Below are 18,885 nucleotides of genomic sequence, written 5' to 3' on the forward strand. Positions count from 1 at the left end.
TTTACACGCCCCCACCTTGCCCCTCCCCCGCCCCACATCAGTGGAACGCCCTACACGAGCCGGCACTGCTTTGTGGTACATCCCACTTGCACTGACACACAGCCTTTTGAAAGTATTCGTATCAGTAGAACACATTGGTTAATACAAGTGTGTTGTATGAGCCAGGTACCTCTGAGCTTTGTTGCAGGCAAACCTTAGCCCTCTGAATCCAACATTTTGATTTCCAGTGTTATGCACTGTGAGCAACCACGGCCTGTGCAGGTAAGAGCGGTGGGACCGGAAGGTGGGGGGATTTCGGCAGATGATGACAAGGGAAAATTAATTATTTATTTAATTTTCCCTCCTGGTCGTCTGTCGAATCCCCCCCAACATTGCCAAACCACCCCACCACTATTACTTGCAGCTGACTGTGAGCAAATGCTACAGGAAACCTCTTAGTAGTCTATATACAGAGAAAGTTCATTACATGGTAGTACACTGAAATACATTCCTGTCTCCTGGAATGACACATTCTGTAATTCGTGGGGGGCAAATCAAAAGAAATTACTATGAGTCACTGTGAACAGATTTGTGTCCACCCTACCTGAACCCTTACGTTTGAGTAAAATATTTAGAAATATGACTTTCAAAAGTAATCTCATATCATAAATGACGTGAGGCAGTAGACAGAAACATAACTTCAAGAATTCAAAATTCTGTACATTTTTGATGGGGTATCTGATAACTTGCAATAATATCTACACGAGGCTATCAAATCACGAATCGTTTTCAGTTGGGTTTGCATAACCCAAACTTGAGTAATTTACCGTGAATGCAGACAGTCACACACCAGTCATTTTTATTTTGGTAAAGTCTCTTTTTCAGGTGAGTAATTGGCTAGTCCTAAATATCAAGCACTTGTCAAGAAGCATTTCCAAATCTAATAAACGGCCTATCGAAGAGGTTATAATAGTTTATGAAAAGTGACATTTTAATTGGATACATATGATTTCTCTTGTAAGCAAAGTAACCTGATAAGTCTCTCTAGCATACAGTACATTAAACCATGTTGAGTCCTGGCACTAAAAGGCGATCTCAGACAAATAACTATACTGTTGTAGGTTCTTTTTATTGCACTTTCGAAGGGCTGAACCTTTCTACTAAGGCGCATATAATGCATTCACTGTGTACAATATGATACTCCATATTAATAAACAAAATAATCGAAACGCATAAAACCCTGTGATCCTTGTTCAATGTATTGCTTTGTATTGCTTTGTGGGCTATGACCCTAGCCCACAAAGCCCTGCATGCCAATGGTGCAAAATACCTCCAGAAGAGGCTGGATTTTTACCGGCCTGCACGATCCTTAAGATCGGAATCATTGGCTCTGACGGTGGTGCCACGTATAAAGAGGGCCCGACTGGGCGGTCGGTCCTTTAGATTCCTTGCCCCTCAACTTTGGAACTCCCTGCCACTGTCTCTGCGGGCTACATCTAACTTACTTGCCTTTAGGAAGGGTCTAAAGACTTGGCTGTTCTCTGGTTAGTGTGCTTTCCCCTTTTAGGTTTCTGTTTCACTGTTATGTTTTCCAGTCTCTTTCAAGGTCTGGAGCACAAAGCGCCGGGACACTCCTTTGGAGTAGCCGTTGCGCTATAAAAGTCCCATATATAACAAGTCCCATATATATATAAAATATAAAAAACACAAGTGATGCATGGCTTGATTGCAGAGACGACCTGCTAGCGGATTTTTGTTATGATTATGTCATTCATTAGCAAAGAAAGGACTTAGAGCATCTGCAGAAGACAGCCGAAGGTAAGTACCGCGGTAGTTTTATGTATGAGTTCTCACTCCACTATATTGATTGAGCATAACTCTGCAGGGGGAACTTCTGTCTCCACCTGAAGTTTTCCTTTGCTCCTTCTGTCACCATTGTGCAATCTGTAGCATATATTGTCTGTCTGTCTGTCTGTCTATCTATCTATCTATATTTTTATGTATCTGTCTATCTATCCGTTTATCCATCTCTTCCAGTGTAGCTGTCTATTCATCGATCTGGCATTTTTCCATATTTTTCTGTTATCAGCCCAGTCCAGTTTAACTATCAAGCCAGCTGCAATTTGTGAGCTGTCTGGAAATCCATCGATCTCTATCCAGGGAACTGCAGGGTTACATGAGGAGCAAGTTGTTCCTAAAATGTATCTTGCTAAGGATGCCAAGGGTGAATTTTAATGAGAGTCTCTCTTAAGTAGAGCACTCTTTTATCAACGGGTTAAACTTCACATGCCACTAAATCGAGGCGAACATGTATAGCACAGTGACACGTTGGTAGATTAGAATGTGGATAAAAGCATCTGTGTTGTGTGCTCTCACTACATCAATGAAATCACAATCAGGGTACATAAAAAACAAACTGCACACGTGAAACCACTTTCATTAATGTTTCCTGCGATATTCGGAGAATCAAGAGCCGAAGAGCAAAACATCTGAAGGAATCAGAAGAATATTGAACCCGTCCTAAATTAGGAATCAAAGCATCTATTGCAAAAAACAACAAGCATTAGAAATGCAATCGGGCTCGGATTTATTTGATTTTGAGCTAATGGTATTGTAAATGGCAATGTGTTTTCCTCATGTGTGATGGAGTGTGTGCATGTGGTGTGTAGTGGTATTATGTGAGTTGTATTGTAATTTTACCAATGGTGTCATGCTGTGCTTTACATGAATATGTTTAAAAGTAAAGTGTATCATACTGCGATTAGTACAAAAGTTAATTGTGGATGCGTTAACAATTGATGCGTGCACTGATGGCTGTTGGTGTGTGTGTTTGGTAAAAGAGTGCACTGGCGCCTGGAGGTGTGTGTGCCTAGTGGAAGGGTGCACTGACGGCTGGTGTATGTGTGCTTAGTAAAACAGTGCACAGATGGCTGATGGTGTGTGTGTTTGGTGAAAGAGTGTACTGACGGTTGCTGGTGAGTGCGCCTTGTAAAAGAATGCACTGACGGATGCCTGGTGTTGTACGCCTGATGGTGTTTGTGCTTGGTGAAAAAGTGCATTGATGGCTGGTGGTGTTTGGCCCTGGTGAAAGGGTGCACTGATGGCTGGTGTTATGTTGTTGTGTGTGTGTTTGTGTGTGTGTTTCTGTTTGTAGTGGTGAGTGTGTGGGGGTGAGTCTGTAGGGGTGAGTCTGTGGTAGTGAGTGTGTTGTGGTGAGTGGTGATGAGTGTGTGGTGGTGAGAGAGTGGTGTGTGTGTGTGTGTGTGTTATGTGTGTATCGTGTATGATTGTGTGGTGCGTATATGGTGTGACATGCTGTCTTCAGTATTCGACTTAACTATGTCTATAGATTGTTCTAACAACACACTGATATAAGGCATAAGACAACAAATGTTTAGTTTTAAAAACATGTGAAGTTACAGAAAGTAGAAAAAACAGACTCTCAAACACTCTTGGCCTCATAAAAGTGAAGAGGACATCTGTTTTCTGTTAATTACTTCTAATCTCGTCTTGTCAGAGTAGTGTCACATTCCTGCCCTCTTCCCTGGCCTCATGCTTCATGGAGACGGGAAAACAGATTTGAAGCTTTGTTTTCCCACTAACACAGGGACCTATTTAAAAAAAGCATTTGCAATACAATGGTTTCGCCTTGGAAAAGTTAGAGTTATTGGCATTGTAAATGACACAATTTTTATTTATGTGTTGGTTTTGAAAACAGATAAATAAATGGCAGTCATTTACATTGCCATTAGCTTACTCTCTGCAGTCACTCTGCACTCTCTAGCACTCCCTAGCACTCCCTACTCACTCTGCACTCTCTAGCACTCCCTAGAACTCCCTACTCACTCTGCACTCTCTAGCACTCCCTACACACTCTGCACTCTCTAGCACTCCCTAGCACTCCCTACTCACTCTGCACTCCCTATGCACTCTGCACTCCCTATGCACTCTGCACTCCCTATGCACTCTGCACTCCCTATGCACTCTAAACTCCCTATGCACTCTAAACTCCCTATGCACTCTAAACTCTGCACTCTCTATGCACTCTGCACTCCCTATGCACTCTGCACTCCCTATGCACTCTAAACTCCCTATGCACTCTAAACTCCCTATGCACTCTAAACTCTGCACTCCCTATGCACTCTGCACTCCCTATGCACTCTAAACTCCCTATGCACTCTGCACTCCCTATGCACTCTGCACTCCCTATGCACTCTGCGCTCCCTATGCACTCTGCGCTCCCTATGCACTCTGCACTCTGCACTCCCTATGCACTCTTCACTCCCTATGCACTCTGCACTCCCTATGCACTCTGCACTCCCTATGCACTCTGCGCTCCCTATGCACTCTGCGCTCCCTATGCACTCTGCGCTCCCTATGCACTCTGCACTCTGCACTCCCTATGCACTCTTCACTCCCTATGCACTCTGCACTCCCTATGCACTCTGCACTCCCTATGCACTCTGCACTCCCTATGCACTCTGCACTCCCTATGCACTCTGCACTCCCTATGCTCTCTGCACTCCCTATGCACTCTGCACTCCCTATGCACTGTGCACTCTTCACTCCCTATGCACTGTGCACTCTTCACTCCCTATGCACTGTGCACTCTGCACTCCCTATGCACTATGCACTACCTATGCACTCTGCACTATGCACTCCCTATGCACTCTGCACTATGCACTCCCTATGCACTCTGCACTATGCACTCCCTATGCACTCTGCACTATGCACTCCCTATGCACTCTGCACTCCCTATGCACTCTGCACTCCCTATGCACTCCCTATGTACTCTGCACTCCCTATGCACTCTGCACTCCCTATGTACTCTGCACTCCCTATGCACTCTGCACTCCCTATGCACTCCCTATGCACTCTGCACTCCCTATGCACTCCCTATGCACTCTGCACTCTCTATGCACTCCCTATGCACTCTGCACTCTCTATGCACTCTGCACTCCCTATGCACTCTGCACTCCCTATGCACTCTGCACTCTGCACTTCCTATGCACTCTGCACTCCCTATGCACTGTGCACTCTTCACTCCCTATGCACTCTGCACTATGCACTTATGCACTCTGCACTATGCACTCTGTTAGACGGGGACCTGGAGGGTCGGCCGAGCACAAGGGGAGAGGCCTCCGGTGAGGGCCGTCTCCAGCGATCGTACAGACAAGTAACCTCCCCCCCACAGATGGACACCACACGAAGATCAGATTAACACCTTTTATAGGCAGCTCTTGAAGGAAGGTAGTACGATACAAGGAGATCAGGACACGATGATCCTCTCAATTCTAGTCTCTAGCAGGGGAAGGGGGTAGCGGGACAGTCTTGGTACCTACGGGTACTGAGGTGAAACGGCGGTAGCTCACAATCCTCGAGCTCGGTGGTCGGACGGGTCGGACCGCGGCAGCAGGTCCCGAAGAGATCGTAGGTGGCAACGGGCCGCGGCAGCGCCAGCAGGTCCCAACGAAGATGGAAGTTACAACGGGCCGCGGCAGCGCCAGCAGGTCCCACGAGGATGAAGGTTGCAGAAGGCCGCGGCAGCGCCAGCAGGCAGGACGATAGTTCACAAGGCAGGGCTGCGGCAGCGCCAGCAGTCCGTCAAGGATGAGTTCTTCTCGGTGTCTCTCGACTCCAGGATACAACTGCCTTCCTGCTCTGGGGCTCCTCGGTTATAGGTCTGGCGCCCTTTGATGTCCGGACCCTCGCACTGGGAGGTCGGGAGGTCCGGGATGAGGGAGTCCAGACACCCAGCAGGGGGGTGGAGCCAGCACCCGGGGAGGCTGGGGGCGATCGGCACCTGGCGGGGGAGAGCCATCGACACTTCTTTCTCCCATTAGCCTGCCAAGTGGTCCGTTCACCTCCTGGATGGATGGTGGTGCCGGGATGGCGGGGCCTGGCCGGGCCCAGGGTTGGGGTCGAGCTGAGGCCACGCGACCGCGTGGTGCAGTGTCCAAGATGGCGGCTGGGCCGGGCAGTGGGGCTGCCGGGGGCCCGGGCCCGTGACACAGAGATATCCGGGAGCAGGCGTCCCGGAGGGGACGGGTTGCGGGTTGCTTCTGCGGGTAGCCCCCGGAGAGCCGGTGTCTGGGCCCTGTCATGCGGGGAGGGAGCGAGCCCTTCGTGGGGCCTGTCCAACACACTCCCTATGCACTCTGCACTCCCTATGCACTCTGCACTCCCTATGCACTCTGCGCTCCCTATGCACTCTCCACTCTGCGCTCCCTATGCACTCTGCACTCCCTATGCACTCTGCAGTCCCTATGCACTCTGCACTCCCTATGCACTCTGCACTCCCTATGCACTCTGCACTCCCTATGCACTCTGCACTCCCTATGCACTCTGCACTCTGCACTCCCTATGCACTCTGCACTCCATATGCACTCTGCACTCCCTATGCACTCTGCACTCCCTATGCACTCTGCACTCCCTATGCACTCTGCGCTCCCTATGCACTCTGCGCTCCCTATGCACTCTGTACTCCCTATGCACTCTGCACTCCCTATGCACTCTGCACTCCCTATGCACTCCCTATGCACTCTGCACTTCCATAATTTTTGAGTAATTTTGAGTGACATTTCAGTGACACTTTCTCACCAGCAAAATAAATCAATGAAGAAGAGGGAAACATAAAAATACCATAATTTAACCCACTCATGGTCATTGAAATGTCACTCAAAATTATTCAAAAATTATGAAAATGTCACACATACCTATCCTCCACGTTGCCTTCACGCAACAATCATTGCCGTGAATGGGCAGTCGATGACGTTTTCCTATGGGTTTCAGTGACTCGCCCTCTGCCTTTTGCAAACTTCAGCACGAACAATCTCCCTACGTCCCGTGCCTGGAGCACCTAATCTAGAAATACACACATTGCCACCTCGGAAATTAGCTTTGCTAATTGCCATCATGTCATCGGTTAACCTTCCCACTGAGCGCCTCCGAAACAAACAAAAGTTTCAGCATCAAAAGGATTTTAAATAACTTGCTGTTTACCCGCTGCACGCTTTTATTATTACTTATTTCAGCACAACAGCTTTTTCACATCCCCCGACCAGTATCTACTTCCACTTGACCGATATTACATTGGGTATTAAGTTGGCTTTATTCAGAGCTGCTTCCGTTACTGTACCCTGTACTCTAGTATCCCTGCAGTAAAGCAGCGTGTCTCTGCTTCAACAGTGAAACGTTAATGCACATTACTAAAATGTAATAGAGTCGGGGTGTGGGTGAGTGTGCCGTGCACGGGCCTGGGCGCGCCTAACAAAAAGACATTACACGCTGCAGACGAACGCGCGCCTGATACATGCAATGCAATGCTGAATGGTGAACGCGCTCCCACCATCTGGATTGCATTTGGAGGAGCACCCTGACAGCTCCTAATTAAAATTAATGGACTGCCGTGCGCGAAACCGCACAGAAAATGGCAACAATGGCGGACGAAAATTACATATAGCCTATCGCGTCAAGGCTACTAAAAAGACAGCACAGCGAACACGAATCACTATGCAGATGCCATGAAAAAAAGCTCGCGCACTAAGGAATGTTTCTGGCCCGAGCCCTAAAGAAACTTTTTTTTTCTTTTTTTTTCTTTAACAATAGGAGCTCGGAGCCGGCCGAGCCCTAAAAAGACATACCATGTAACACCTAAGTAAAAGGGTCAGTCATCATGGGAGGTTACAAATGAAGACAAGACAGTACTAAGGAGGGACTAACAAGCCTATTAACGAATCAGAAGCCAGCATTTACGAAGGACAATGACACAAGCCAATGACAAATATAGGGAGCGTGGGCGGGGCTTCTATTCCATACTCCAATACAGCATGCTGCAGAGCAGCGCATGCGCTGCCCAGGCTCCACCTACAAAGAGGAACACCACTCCCAGAAAGGAAAGGAAAACCATGGAGAGCACAACCTACTCTGCACTGATCTATGAACCTTAAGAGCTCGCTCACCCGCCTGAAGAAGATGGCGCTTCAAAAAGACTTTCATGAGACATTACTATAGAGATTGGATAGTTTATAAAAAGAATAACGATGCTATTCTTTTTTTTTGTAAAAGAATATCTGTGAGTAAATGTGAACAACAATTAGCTCATTATTTGGAAAGAACGAAACATTTGCTGAAAAACAAGAGATTACCATGTGCGTCTAGATTACCATGTGAATTAATAAATTAAAAATTTGAAAAAAAGCATCGATCATTAAAAGCCTGGTAACTCTTGGAATCTAATACGGGAGGTTATTCATTCCAAAATGGCTACTGCCGTTAACTACAAACTTCGCTACAAATCCCTGACGCACCTTTATTGGTAAAACATACTGCAAGAGCATTGACGAGGACGAACTAAAAATTGTACCAATCAACAATGTCTAGCAAGAGTAGCCTGTGTGCGGCCTCACGTGATTGGTCCGTAAAAGTGAAGACGCCTACAAAGCTAAGTGTAGAAGAGGAAAGGCTTCCCTGATTGGACTCCTAGTATAGCTTCGTATTCGGGACTGTTCCCAATTAAAAGGATACTCTTTCGTGACTAATCGCGCAATACAGCGTGCGTAGGCTCTCGTGAATGTTTTTAATCAGGCAAAACGGAAGCCGCAGTGTTTCGTATTAGCTAAGCTTGGCTATGGCCAGGCTGCTCAAGCGAGTACTCGGCCAACAGGAACGGGCGTCTCCGGAGGACCGACCCTGCCTCTTGTTGGGGGAGTGTAGCTCCGGGAAGACCTCACTGCTGCTGGCGGCCGCTCTCAGCTCGTCTGCAGAAGAGGGTCGGAGGACAGTGTTTATTTCGCGAAGCCCACTGCAGAGGCTTCCCGAGAGCGCGCGAGACCCACTTAGCCTGAAGGTGCGCAGGGGTATTTCAGAGCCCGGTCCCTTCGTTTAATACGTTTATGACATTGGCGGGAGGGTTAAACGCGAGGAAAGAAAAGTCACTTCGTATTTTACATAAAGTGTGTTTCTGGGTGGCACTGCCATTAATATGTCCCGTTCTTTGGAGGAGCAGGTGTAGTGGTTCTGGGGCCCACTGAACGCTGGTTATTGCTACAATCAGAGTTTAAACACGCTACTTTCTTTGTAATAGGGACTATGACCCACTGGATTGCCACTGCGTAAAAATGCTATATTTTATATATATATATATTTTAATAGGAAGCTGCATTTTTTTGTTAATTGTTTTTTCGTAGTATTAAACGACTACACACAGTCAAATAACCCAACTTCTGGGTCATCACAAACAGTTGGTTTATGATGAAATATTTTACTTCTGAGATCACTACCACTTTATCAGGGAGAGTAAATGTGTGGGTAACAATAATAAGGCAATGCAGATTAGAAAAAAACATTTAAGTAATAGAAACATTATTTACCAATTTATTTAAAAATATATGCAGAAAAATAACAGCACGTCATGCATATTACTACTTTACACATTTTTCATTTTGAAATAATATTTTTTACTAACATATTTGTCAACGTTTGTGACAAAAATGTGGGCATATTTGCACAGTAATAAAAATGCCACAATGTGTCATGGAAATATTGTATGTTAGTCTTGTCCAGGAAAATATATATTTGTCCATATTAAAGCACAGTTGGCCAATTGCCATACTCGGAGTAGGATGTATAAAGGTCCCTTTAACAAACAGGTTTCCCACTGATTAATGTGTAAATTGTGTGGACTGGTTTACTTTAAATCACATTGGAACTATATATATACAAAACCCTAATAATAGCAGTGTGGGCCATAAATTGTCGCCCAGGTATAGTTTTCTCATCATCGTCATGATCTCCTATGCTCAAACTTTTCATGACCCCACTGCTTCGAAGTCAATAAATACAACTATTGCTATATAAAGAGTCAAAAGGGGTCCTGTTGAACGAAACGTGTTGGCTGGGCTGATGTACGCTTGTTATCAAAACTTCAATAGATTGGACTTTGAAACAGATGAACAAAGACTCCCTCATCAATATATTTGGATTTGATGGATTTATGATATTTGTTGTACTTCCGATAAAATTTACATGCTATAGTTATATGCTCCTTTTCACTCTTTGTGTATCAACATATATATATATTTTTTCACTGTTAAAATCCAGTGTTGTTGGGTTTGGGATGACCTCTTTCAATAAATGTATTTAATTGTTGAGGTAAATGAAGTATTTTAAAGAATATTATATGAGTACTATGGGCTCAATGGATATGCGTTAAATGCTACTCTAAATGGGATTGAGTGGTCTCTTAAAAGAAACATTTGTAAATTTTGTGTGAAAATTATTTAATGACAAATGGTGTATATACTGAAGGGTGAAAGGCTGAATGAGCCGTGCTGGGATGACAGCCCGTGTGAGCTGCAGGATAAATACATGTCTCAGCAACAACTGCTTAACTAATTGAACTACTGGATCAGGCGATGTTTGCATGGGTGCCAATATTGGAATAGGAGACATTTGCTTTGTTAAACCTGTAAACCTCTTGCCTTAGAAATGCAGGTGAAGTCAAGCGTTTTGCTTGTAATACGATTAAGGTCAAGAGAGAATGAACACTTTTTTGGTGAGTGATCTGTTTAGAAAACTGGTGACTAAGTTAAAGTCAGTGGAGGCAATTAGTTTGACTGCGGAACAGAAGTAAAGAGTGTGGTTCCTGACGCATACAACTTAGTTGACAGGTGCGTTTTGGTAGGATCAATTTGAACTGGTAGAGCTTTGCAGAGGTCTCTGTAATTAAATAGAAAGGGTTCTCTGGGATATTATCAAAATTTAATGGTTGTTTAATCCAGAGTAACCAGGAGTCCTATTTATTAGGATTGAGAACCATTACATTTATTTAGAATCCCTAAAAATGTTTTAATACTGTTGGCACATTGTTCCTGCTCGCAACTGGGCCTCCTTCCTAACCTCCTCTCCTTGTCACCACCCATGTACTGTACTGTGATTTGTACAGTGCGTCAAATGTCAGAGGGTGTCTTGGTGCTATAGAGCTTGGGCGGAGGTACAGAGCTGACAGAGAAGGTGTATTTCTGGCAGATGGTAGTGTGCCTTCTATTCCTGTGAAAAGAGCCAGATCTTCAAGGACATTCTGAAGGGCAGTAAAGAGGGAGCTGCTTTCAGAGACAGTGGTGGGCTATTCCAGAGCACAGCTGTAGTCCTGAAGAAGCTCTCCCCGCCCCAGGTTGTCCTCCTGAATGGGGGGGACAGTCAGTTTCATGGACGAGCCAGAGCGGAGAGTCCTTCCTGGGACATACCATTTGAGCTTCTCCTTAAAATGGGCTGCCCCTGTCCATGTAGCGATTTGTAGGCCAGGCATAGGGCCTTGAACCTGCAACGTTGTCTGACTGGCAGCTAGTGGAGATTCCTAATGGCTTCTCTGGCAGATTCATATTTTGGGAGTTTAGAAAGGAAGCGAGCCGCTGCATTCTGCAGAGTCTGAAGCCTCTTCAGGGGGCTGGCTGTCAGGTTGAGATAGAGGCTATTGCAATAGTCAATCCTTTCTAGTACTAGTGCTATAATCAGTTTTTAGGAGCTCTGGAGGCTGGAATTTTTCAATCTTCTTTACTAGCCTCAGGGAGCAGAAAGAAGCAGCAGTGATTTCATTCACTTAGTCTTTGAGCTTAATCTCTTTGTCTAGCAGAAAGCCAAGATTTTTTACTTTGTTTGCGGTGTCAGGAAGTGGGCCCAGCTCGAGCGGCGACCAAAATGAAGGATTGTTGCCAAAGATGATGACCTCAGTCTTTGCGGCATTCAATTTTAGACTGTTGTTGTCTATCCAATCGCTGCCTTTACTCATGCAGTTTCTAAAGGCAGGGCCAGAATTGATTTCAGATTTAGCTAGTACCCATAAACATGTTGCTACCTGACTCACCATCTTATACGCCATGCCTGTAACTAACGTGCTCATGACCACTCTATATACATTTCCTAGATCTCTGCCAGTATCCTATTTGAATTTGCCTATTTCCCTTTTTTCTATTCCAGGAAATACAATAACTAATAATCACCCTTCTTTGAAGTGAATGAGAGAACAGGGAATAGAGGAACGGACATTAAACAGCATTCCCCCTGTTCATCTTAAAATATTATCTCCCTATAAAACATTTTTTTTCTCTATATCTGAACAGGAAGCTAGAAGAAAGTTGGTATAATTGAAACCACTCGGACTGCACACCTGTTTGTAATATGCTAACGAACCACCAGGGTTTGAGCTGAATCACAGGGATTGCTTAGGTGCAGGAATCACCTCGCCACTTCTTTCCTCTCAGCCTGTCACTACGTCTCAGACCATGTTGCAAATCACACTCAGTGACTGACGGAGGTGACAATTGCCATCCAGAATTGGAAATTAATCTTTATTCCAGAGGTGGCACCAACAGCAGCAGTCAGGCAGACTGCGGGTGTGAGCCTGATTGTGCTGGTCACTTGACAGTTCTCTATTAATTGATACTTATTTGAGAACCACAAACTATGCGTAGGCAGAGCATAAATATGTCTTCACAAAAAGGTCTGTAGAAAATGTGTAGCCTCTGCAAAGTGTAAGCTTAATATATATTTCTAAGTTACTTAATAGTTACTTAATTTTTCTACTCCTGAAAAGAGCGAACGTATTGTTTGGTGCCAAGCACCCCAGAGGCCATCAATTAATGATGTAAAATCATTTGGTACATACCTGCTCCGAGAAGAAAGTACATGCTTGCAGAATTGGGTCCATTAAGTGGTATTACCCGACATAGGCATTGCATGTTGGTTACAATGGTCGTTTGTTGTCACTGGTATTAAGTGCTTATGGTAAAAAATACTGAGTATTTATTTTTGGTCAGAAGTCAGGGGTTTCCTGGCTCGTAGAAACTTACGTTCTTAACATCAGAATTTTTAAGCCATTAGCTTATAGTGCAAATGTTCCAGAGTTCTCGAGGTGACACAGTCCTTAGAAGCGAGACCTAATTAGCATATTAGTGTCATCAAAGCCTGTGATGACACGGATGACATTACAGGAAGTCACATCAGTAAAATTATAAAAAATCTTATAATGCATGTTAAATCAATAAAATAATACTAAAACTTCACTAAACGTGTGAAAATCACGGAGTCCATCATATGTACTGGTTTTCAGGTGTCCTATAAAAAATTGCTTAAGTAGCCCAGATGTGAGCCGTGTACAAAGCAGCAGCTCTACAAGAGAGACCCCACATGGTGGGAGGACTTTTTGAAGTCTCTTTAGCGCTTGGAGCTGTTCTGAATAATGTGGGGTGCTGATCAGTCTAATTTGAGTTCTGGTTCTAATGGTTCTTACCAGGTGTGATATTCAGCCCATCACCAGTGAGCGTTCAAAACAACTGTTAAATGTGGGCTTCTCACTTGTGATGAGTAAGGCTTGAAGTTTCTGATGTGCATGGATTGACAGGGAGCGCTGATTATGGATACAGCCCATCCACTGGCCGGTTATTATTATTAAACTTTATTTCGGTTTTACATCAAGTAAACTATAAAAGTCACAATAAAAAAAGTACACAATCCTTAAATACAAACATTAAAAGGTATACAATTCATATCTTCAAAACATAAGAAAGTACTATCAGTGCAATTGCTAAAAATTTGTATGTCAAAAATTTCACAAAATAGACACATAATATCATACATAAAACCAAAGGTACCACTTCCCCCACAGTTGTCTATTATTCTAGGCAGGCCCTGGTTCTCATCAATAATTTCAGGTACCCTACAATAAAAAGAATGCACTCCGGTTTCAACAACTGTAGGTACAAAAAGGCTGGGCGCGCCTGACTAAAGTTAATCCTTTTCAAAAGGGGGAGTAAAAAAATGTCTCCGTGGCACATCATAATGTTTACAGAAGAACTTGAAGTGAAGCAGATCCTGTGGAGACAGGTTGTCGCAGCCACAGGGTGCTAGCACCTGACCTCTTCTGGACCCCTTCGGCACCGCAATTAAAAGATGAAAATAGTCAAGTCGGAACCTAGTCAACAGAAAACGCTCGTAGGTGGACAAAGCCCCCATAAGATAAGGCTCTGTTAGTGGCTCAGTTGTTAGGGTCATATATTTGCGACCGCTAGGTTTACACAGTTCCTGATCATCTCTTTCCAACTTCCTTCTAGAGAGAAAAACCTCTTTAACAAAATCAACATCTTTTTTTGTGATGGCTGAAGGTTTTAAAAAGAGGTCAGGAGGACCCAGCCGTAAAAAATTACCTTTAATGTACCGCAGCCAGGGGATTCTGGACATATGATCCAGAGACATACAGTCTGTCGTAATTTGCTGGGTTAATTTTAATTCTGTATTGAGCCAACACTTGAGCCAGAAAACTAAGGGGCGCAAAGCAAAAATATTGCGTAGAAAGGGGATCCCTAATTCTTCGTGAGCTATCAAATTTGATAAGCCAATAGGCATTCCCAGCAGGCGTTTAAAAAAATTATTTTCTACCACTTGCAATGAGTCAGCCGCGGTGTACCCCCACACTCCGCTGCCGTAACTTACAGATAATACCGCTACCATTCTGGTAAACTCCCCCTTTTTCCTCTGGATGAGAAGCCCCCATTTCAGACGCTCATCCAACACTACCCCAAATATAAGAAAACAGGCGTTGTGGGAATCTTCTCGGGGCCTACTGAGAAACAGAACTTTTTCTTTTGTCGTGGCCCCACCTGCATAATATATGATTTAGCATTGTTGATCTTAAGATCACGGGACCCCATAAAGTTCAGAAAGGCATCCAATAAACATTGCAAACCTCTGGCAGTTCCTGCTATCAGGACAGCGTCATCCGCATATAAGAGGACGGTGAGACCCTGACGACCTACATGCGGAAAGTCAGCCCCTGTCGATACCAGGTAATTTATATATAGATTAAACAAGAAGGGTGCCAGGATGCAGCCCTGCCTCACCCCTCTCTCGATATCAAATTCCCTGGAGACCCGGAGATCCTGTGAATATCTAATATTTGCTTTAGTTTCTCTATGCAGATCCATCAGAAAGTCCACAATAGGGGCGCAACCCCCATGGCCCTCATGGACTGCCACAGCTTGACCCGGTTGACGCCGAGGATAAGTCCATAAAGGCCATGTAGATTGTACCCGGGCGGGCCACTGTGTACTTGCCAAGGATCAAGTACAAATTTAGACATTGGGCCACCGTAGACTTTCCTGCCCTGAATCCATATTGGGTATCAGAAATGATGTTACCATCCTCTGCCTATGAAGATAACCTCTGCAGTAAGGCCCCTCCCATAACCTTTACCACGGAGTCGCTGAGGGAGATAGGCCGGTAACAATGTGTGTTATTACGGTCCCCCTTTTTAGGTCGAGGGACCTATAAGCTGCGTTTGCGCAGCTTCCGGTCCGGAGATCTTATGTTGTGTAGTAGGGCAGTTTAGACCCGCCATTGGCTGGCTTTCTAAACGGAGGCCAGCCATTGGAAGAGAAGGGAGTCACTCCAAACAAGCCCCGTCTCTTTCGGATTCGGGGGCGTAAGTTTTGCTGTTCTTTAGCTCGTGACGTCGTCCGTCACTCAGGACAGCAAAACACGCCCCCGAATCCGAAAATGTTTCGAGCTTTGCGGCCGCCATTTTGAGGTTTGTTAAAGATGAGGTAGGTCGCCTGCTCCCGCTGTCCTCGTTCCCGCCCCCTCCCGCTCCCGCTGTTCGTGTCCTCTGTAGCCTGTGTGCGCTGTGTATCCCGCAATCCCCGTGTGCGCCATGTGTCCTGCCATCTCCATCAGCCTTCACTCCCTCAACTCTACCCCCAGAAGAAAACCAGAGGGCACAAGCTGCCCACACTGCCCTGAAGGAGCGCTCGCCGCCCAGGGAGGAAGGACGCGCGCTGCCAGCTGACAGACAAGTCACCTTGCTCCCGCTGCCACCCTGCTCGTGGCAAGTGAGTCACCCGCTCTCCAGGCCGCCCGGGCGCTGCCAGTGACAGCGGTGCACCGCTGCCCAGCCGGCTCTCTACGGTGCAGTGACTTCCAGTCAGAGTAAACTTCTGAGAGGCGCGCGGTCCACTGTCCGAATCTCTGCCGGGAGGAGACTGGGACTGGCTCGGGCTGTGGATGCCCCTCGCCCCAGCAGGAGCCCTGGAGCTGCACGCCACCCTCTACTCGCGCCTTGGCAGCATGAAGTCTGCGGAGGAAGGTACCGTGCGCCCCGCGCCAGCACGGCGTGCCAGCTGCCCTGTCCCTTGATGCAGACCCCCGTCCCTCCTCCTCAGCTTAGAGCCCCGTGTCTTGGCAGGCGCCTCGCTCCCGTCAATTTTAAAAACAAAATGGGCCTCGCGCCTCACCACCGCCGCACATGCCCCGTAGTATGCATGGCGCCCAGCGGGACTTCATATTTCAAAACGGGACCTCGAGCCCTACCACGCCGCAACGGGGGCACAGGAGCCTCTAACGCCGCCTCAAAACCAGGCCCGGTTCTAGAGGGTGGGCCAGGCCCACCCAAACATGAGCCTGGCCCACCCAAAGAGGAGCCTTGGCCCTCGCAGTGAGGGCTTGAACGTGGGCACGCAACGGCATTGGGCTCAAAGGGCTGTCTGTCAGTGTGTGCGCCCGGGCTGAGGCTTCCCCGGCGTGCACACACACACAGACCGTTTTAGAGATTATGGCAGCTGCACCCCAGTATTTCACAGGTCTTTAAAAGACCATTAACATTATCTTGGCAGATGCAGGACAACAATAAGACAATACAAAATGCCCAGATAACGCTGGTGATTAATGATCCTGCTGGAGAGCAATCATTTGTCTGTTAGTAGTTTTTAAATGCAGATGAACTGTGTTTTTTGTGGATAGCTCAGTGGGTTACTGCCTTTGTCACTGAGATCCTTGTGTTACTTGCAGTTCAGAAGTTACAATCCTAACATAGGACAGTGACTAATGAACTGTCATCAAAGAGCTACATACAAACATGAATGGTATAGTTAGAACTTCACTTTTTTGTTGTGTGATATAGTTAGAACTTCCTCAGTCTCTCATTATTCTAATATTGGTAAAATGAGTATGTTTGGGCAGATATACATTTTTATTAGTACAGCTGACCCCCATGGAATACTCTTTAAATCCTGAGGTTGAGTTTCCCCAGACCAAACCCTCTTAAAATATACTGCCCACCAGTATGGATGACATGTGATTCCTACACCTTGTAATCCTCATTGGCTTATGTGACTTTCCCTGTAGACTGATTTACATACTTGTATGATTCATTGTCTCTGTATAATGTGTGCGTGGTATAAAGTACTGACACACACTACACTGATATGAGTAGCGCTATACAACAAATGAAATGCATATGAGAGAGGGGCTCCGTAAAGATGAGGGGCACTGTTGGAGGGTGGCAGTGAGGGAATCCGAGGAGGAGGTAGTGGGAGGGGCTACGGAGCGATGAGGGGCACTGGTGGAGGGTGGCAGTGAGGGAATCCGAGGAAGAGGTAGTGGGGTGGAGGGGGAGCTAGGGAGAGATAAGGGGCACTGGTGGAGGGTGGTAGTGAGGGAGTCTGAGGAGGTCATGAGGGGGAGGGTCTACAGAGAGATGAGGGGCACCAGAGGAGGGTGGCAGTGAGGGAATCCAAGGAGGAGGTCAATAGGAGGGCCCATGGAGGGATGAGGGGCACTGTTGGAAGGTGGTTGTAAAGGTATTTACGGAGAACGAGGTCAGTGGTGGGGCACAAAAAAGGACTTTCGCACCAGCGCTAAAGCCGGCCCTGTCATGGCCTTTCTGTTTTTGTTTATTTAATTAGCAGTTGGGTCATAAGGGCTTCTGTGGAACATACTTAAAGTGTGTGCTAATTATATTTACTGCTATATTCAATGTTTTAAGTTTGAAGGTGATTTTACTAATGTTTTTACTGGGAAAAGTTAACGTGGAGTCCGATGGTGCCTGAAATGGGGCTGGGGCCCAAGGTCAGCTGTGAGATAAGGTGCAGTGGAGAGGGGTAGTGGATAATCAAGCCTGTAAGGGAGTGCGTTGCAGAGTCCAAGGTCAGGTGGAGGTAGCAATGAAGAGGGATTCTCCCTGAAGGCTCACTTAGAGGGAGCCCGTGAAGTGTCACTTGCCTGATACTCCCACCTCAGAAACCTCCTCTTCCCATCAAAGGAACAATACATGGAAAAAACACTTTTGAAAGTGATAATATTTAGAAAGAGATTAGGAAAAGAGTGTTTTTTACTGGGCCTTGTAAGACTAATAAGAGATAAAGGAGGGCCCTGAATCAGGCCTGCCCAGACACATATGCGACAAATTGAGCCTGCATAGGCTCACCCAAATGCACCCTTGGCCCACCCAAATAAAAATTCCTGGGGCCGGGCCTGCTCAAAACCCCGGAGCTCCGCATGGAGCACCTCATGCTCCGGGGTTTCAATTTTTTTTAAAAACGGGGCCTAGAGCCCAAGAGCACCACCACGGAGACCCCACAGCCGCTGTACATGCCCCGGAGCCCGCATGGCGCCCAGCGGGGCTCCGGGGCTTTGTATTTAAAACGGGACCTCGAGCCCTACTACTTCGCAACGGGTGCGCAGGAGCCCTCAACACCCCGGAGCTCTGCATGGAGCACCACGGGGCTCCGGGGGTTTCATTTTATCTATTATTTTTTTTTAAACAGGGCTCCGGGCCCGATATGGAATCCAAAGGTCCCGGAGTCACCACCACAACCGCCGCACATGCCCCGGAGCCCGTCATGGAGCCACTCACAATAGACCCCCAAACAATAGCGGGAGCATAGGCCGCCCCCCCCCCCCCCCCGTGTGTCCCGAAAAGACCACCGAGCCCCCAATAGGCCTGCACGTTTGGCGAAGAAGAGACGCAGAGGTAGAACGAGCCGGCTGTCGGCAGGCCACTGTCCCTGGCCGCACGGCCGTACTCCAGTGCAGGGCTCTCAATCCGGCAGAACGTCAAAGGTCCCGGGCCAGGTAACC

At 46.5% G+C, this 18,885-nt stretch overlaps 1 protein-coding gene across 1 annotated transcript in view; it reads left to right on the plus strand.

The window, feature by feature from the left end:
• The first annotated feature begins 8,491 nt into the window (after positions 1–8,491).
• SWSAP1 (SWIM-type zinc finger 7 associated protein 1) overlaps positions 8,492–18,885 on the plus strand; it is a 36,805-nt gene continuing 26,411 nt past the window's right edge. The window contains exon 1 of the mRNA XM_078684179.1: positions 8,492–8,827. Within this exon, the coding sequence (XP_078540305.1) occupies positions 8,609–8,827 (219 nt within the window). The 5' untranslated portion in view covers positions 8,492–8,608. The remainder of the gene's footprint in view (positions 8,828–18,885) is intronic.

This window comes from Lissotriton helveticus, chromosome 1_1 (assembly GCF_964261635.1).
Source record: "Lissotriton helveticus chromosome 1_1, aLisHel1.1, whole genome shotgun sequence".
Lineage (NCBI taxonomy): Eukaryota > Metazoa > Chordata > Amphibia > Caudata > Salamandridae > Lissotriton > Lissotriton helveticus.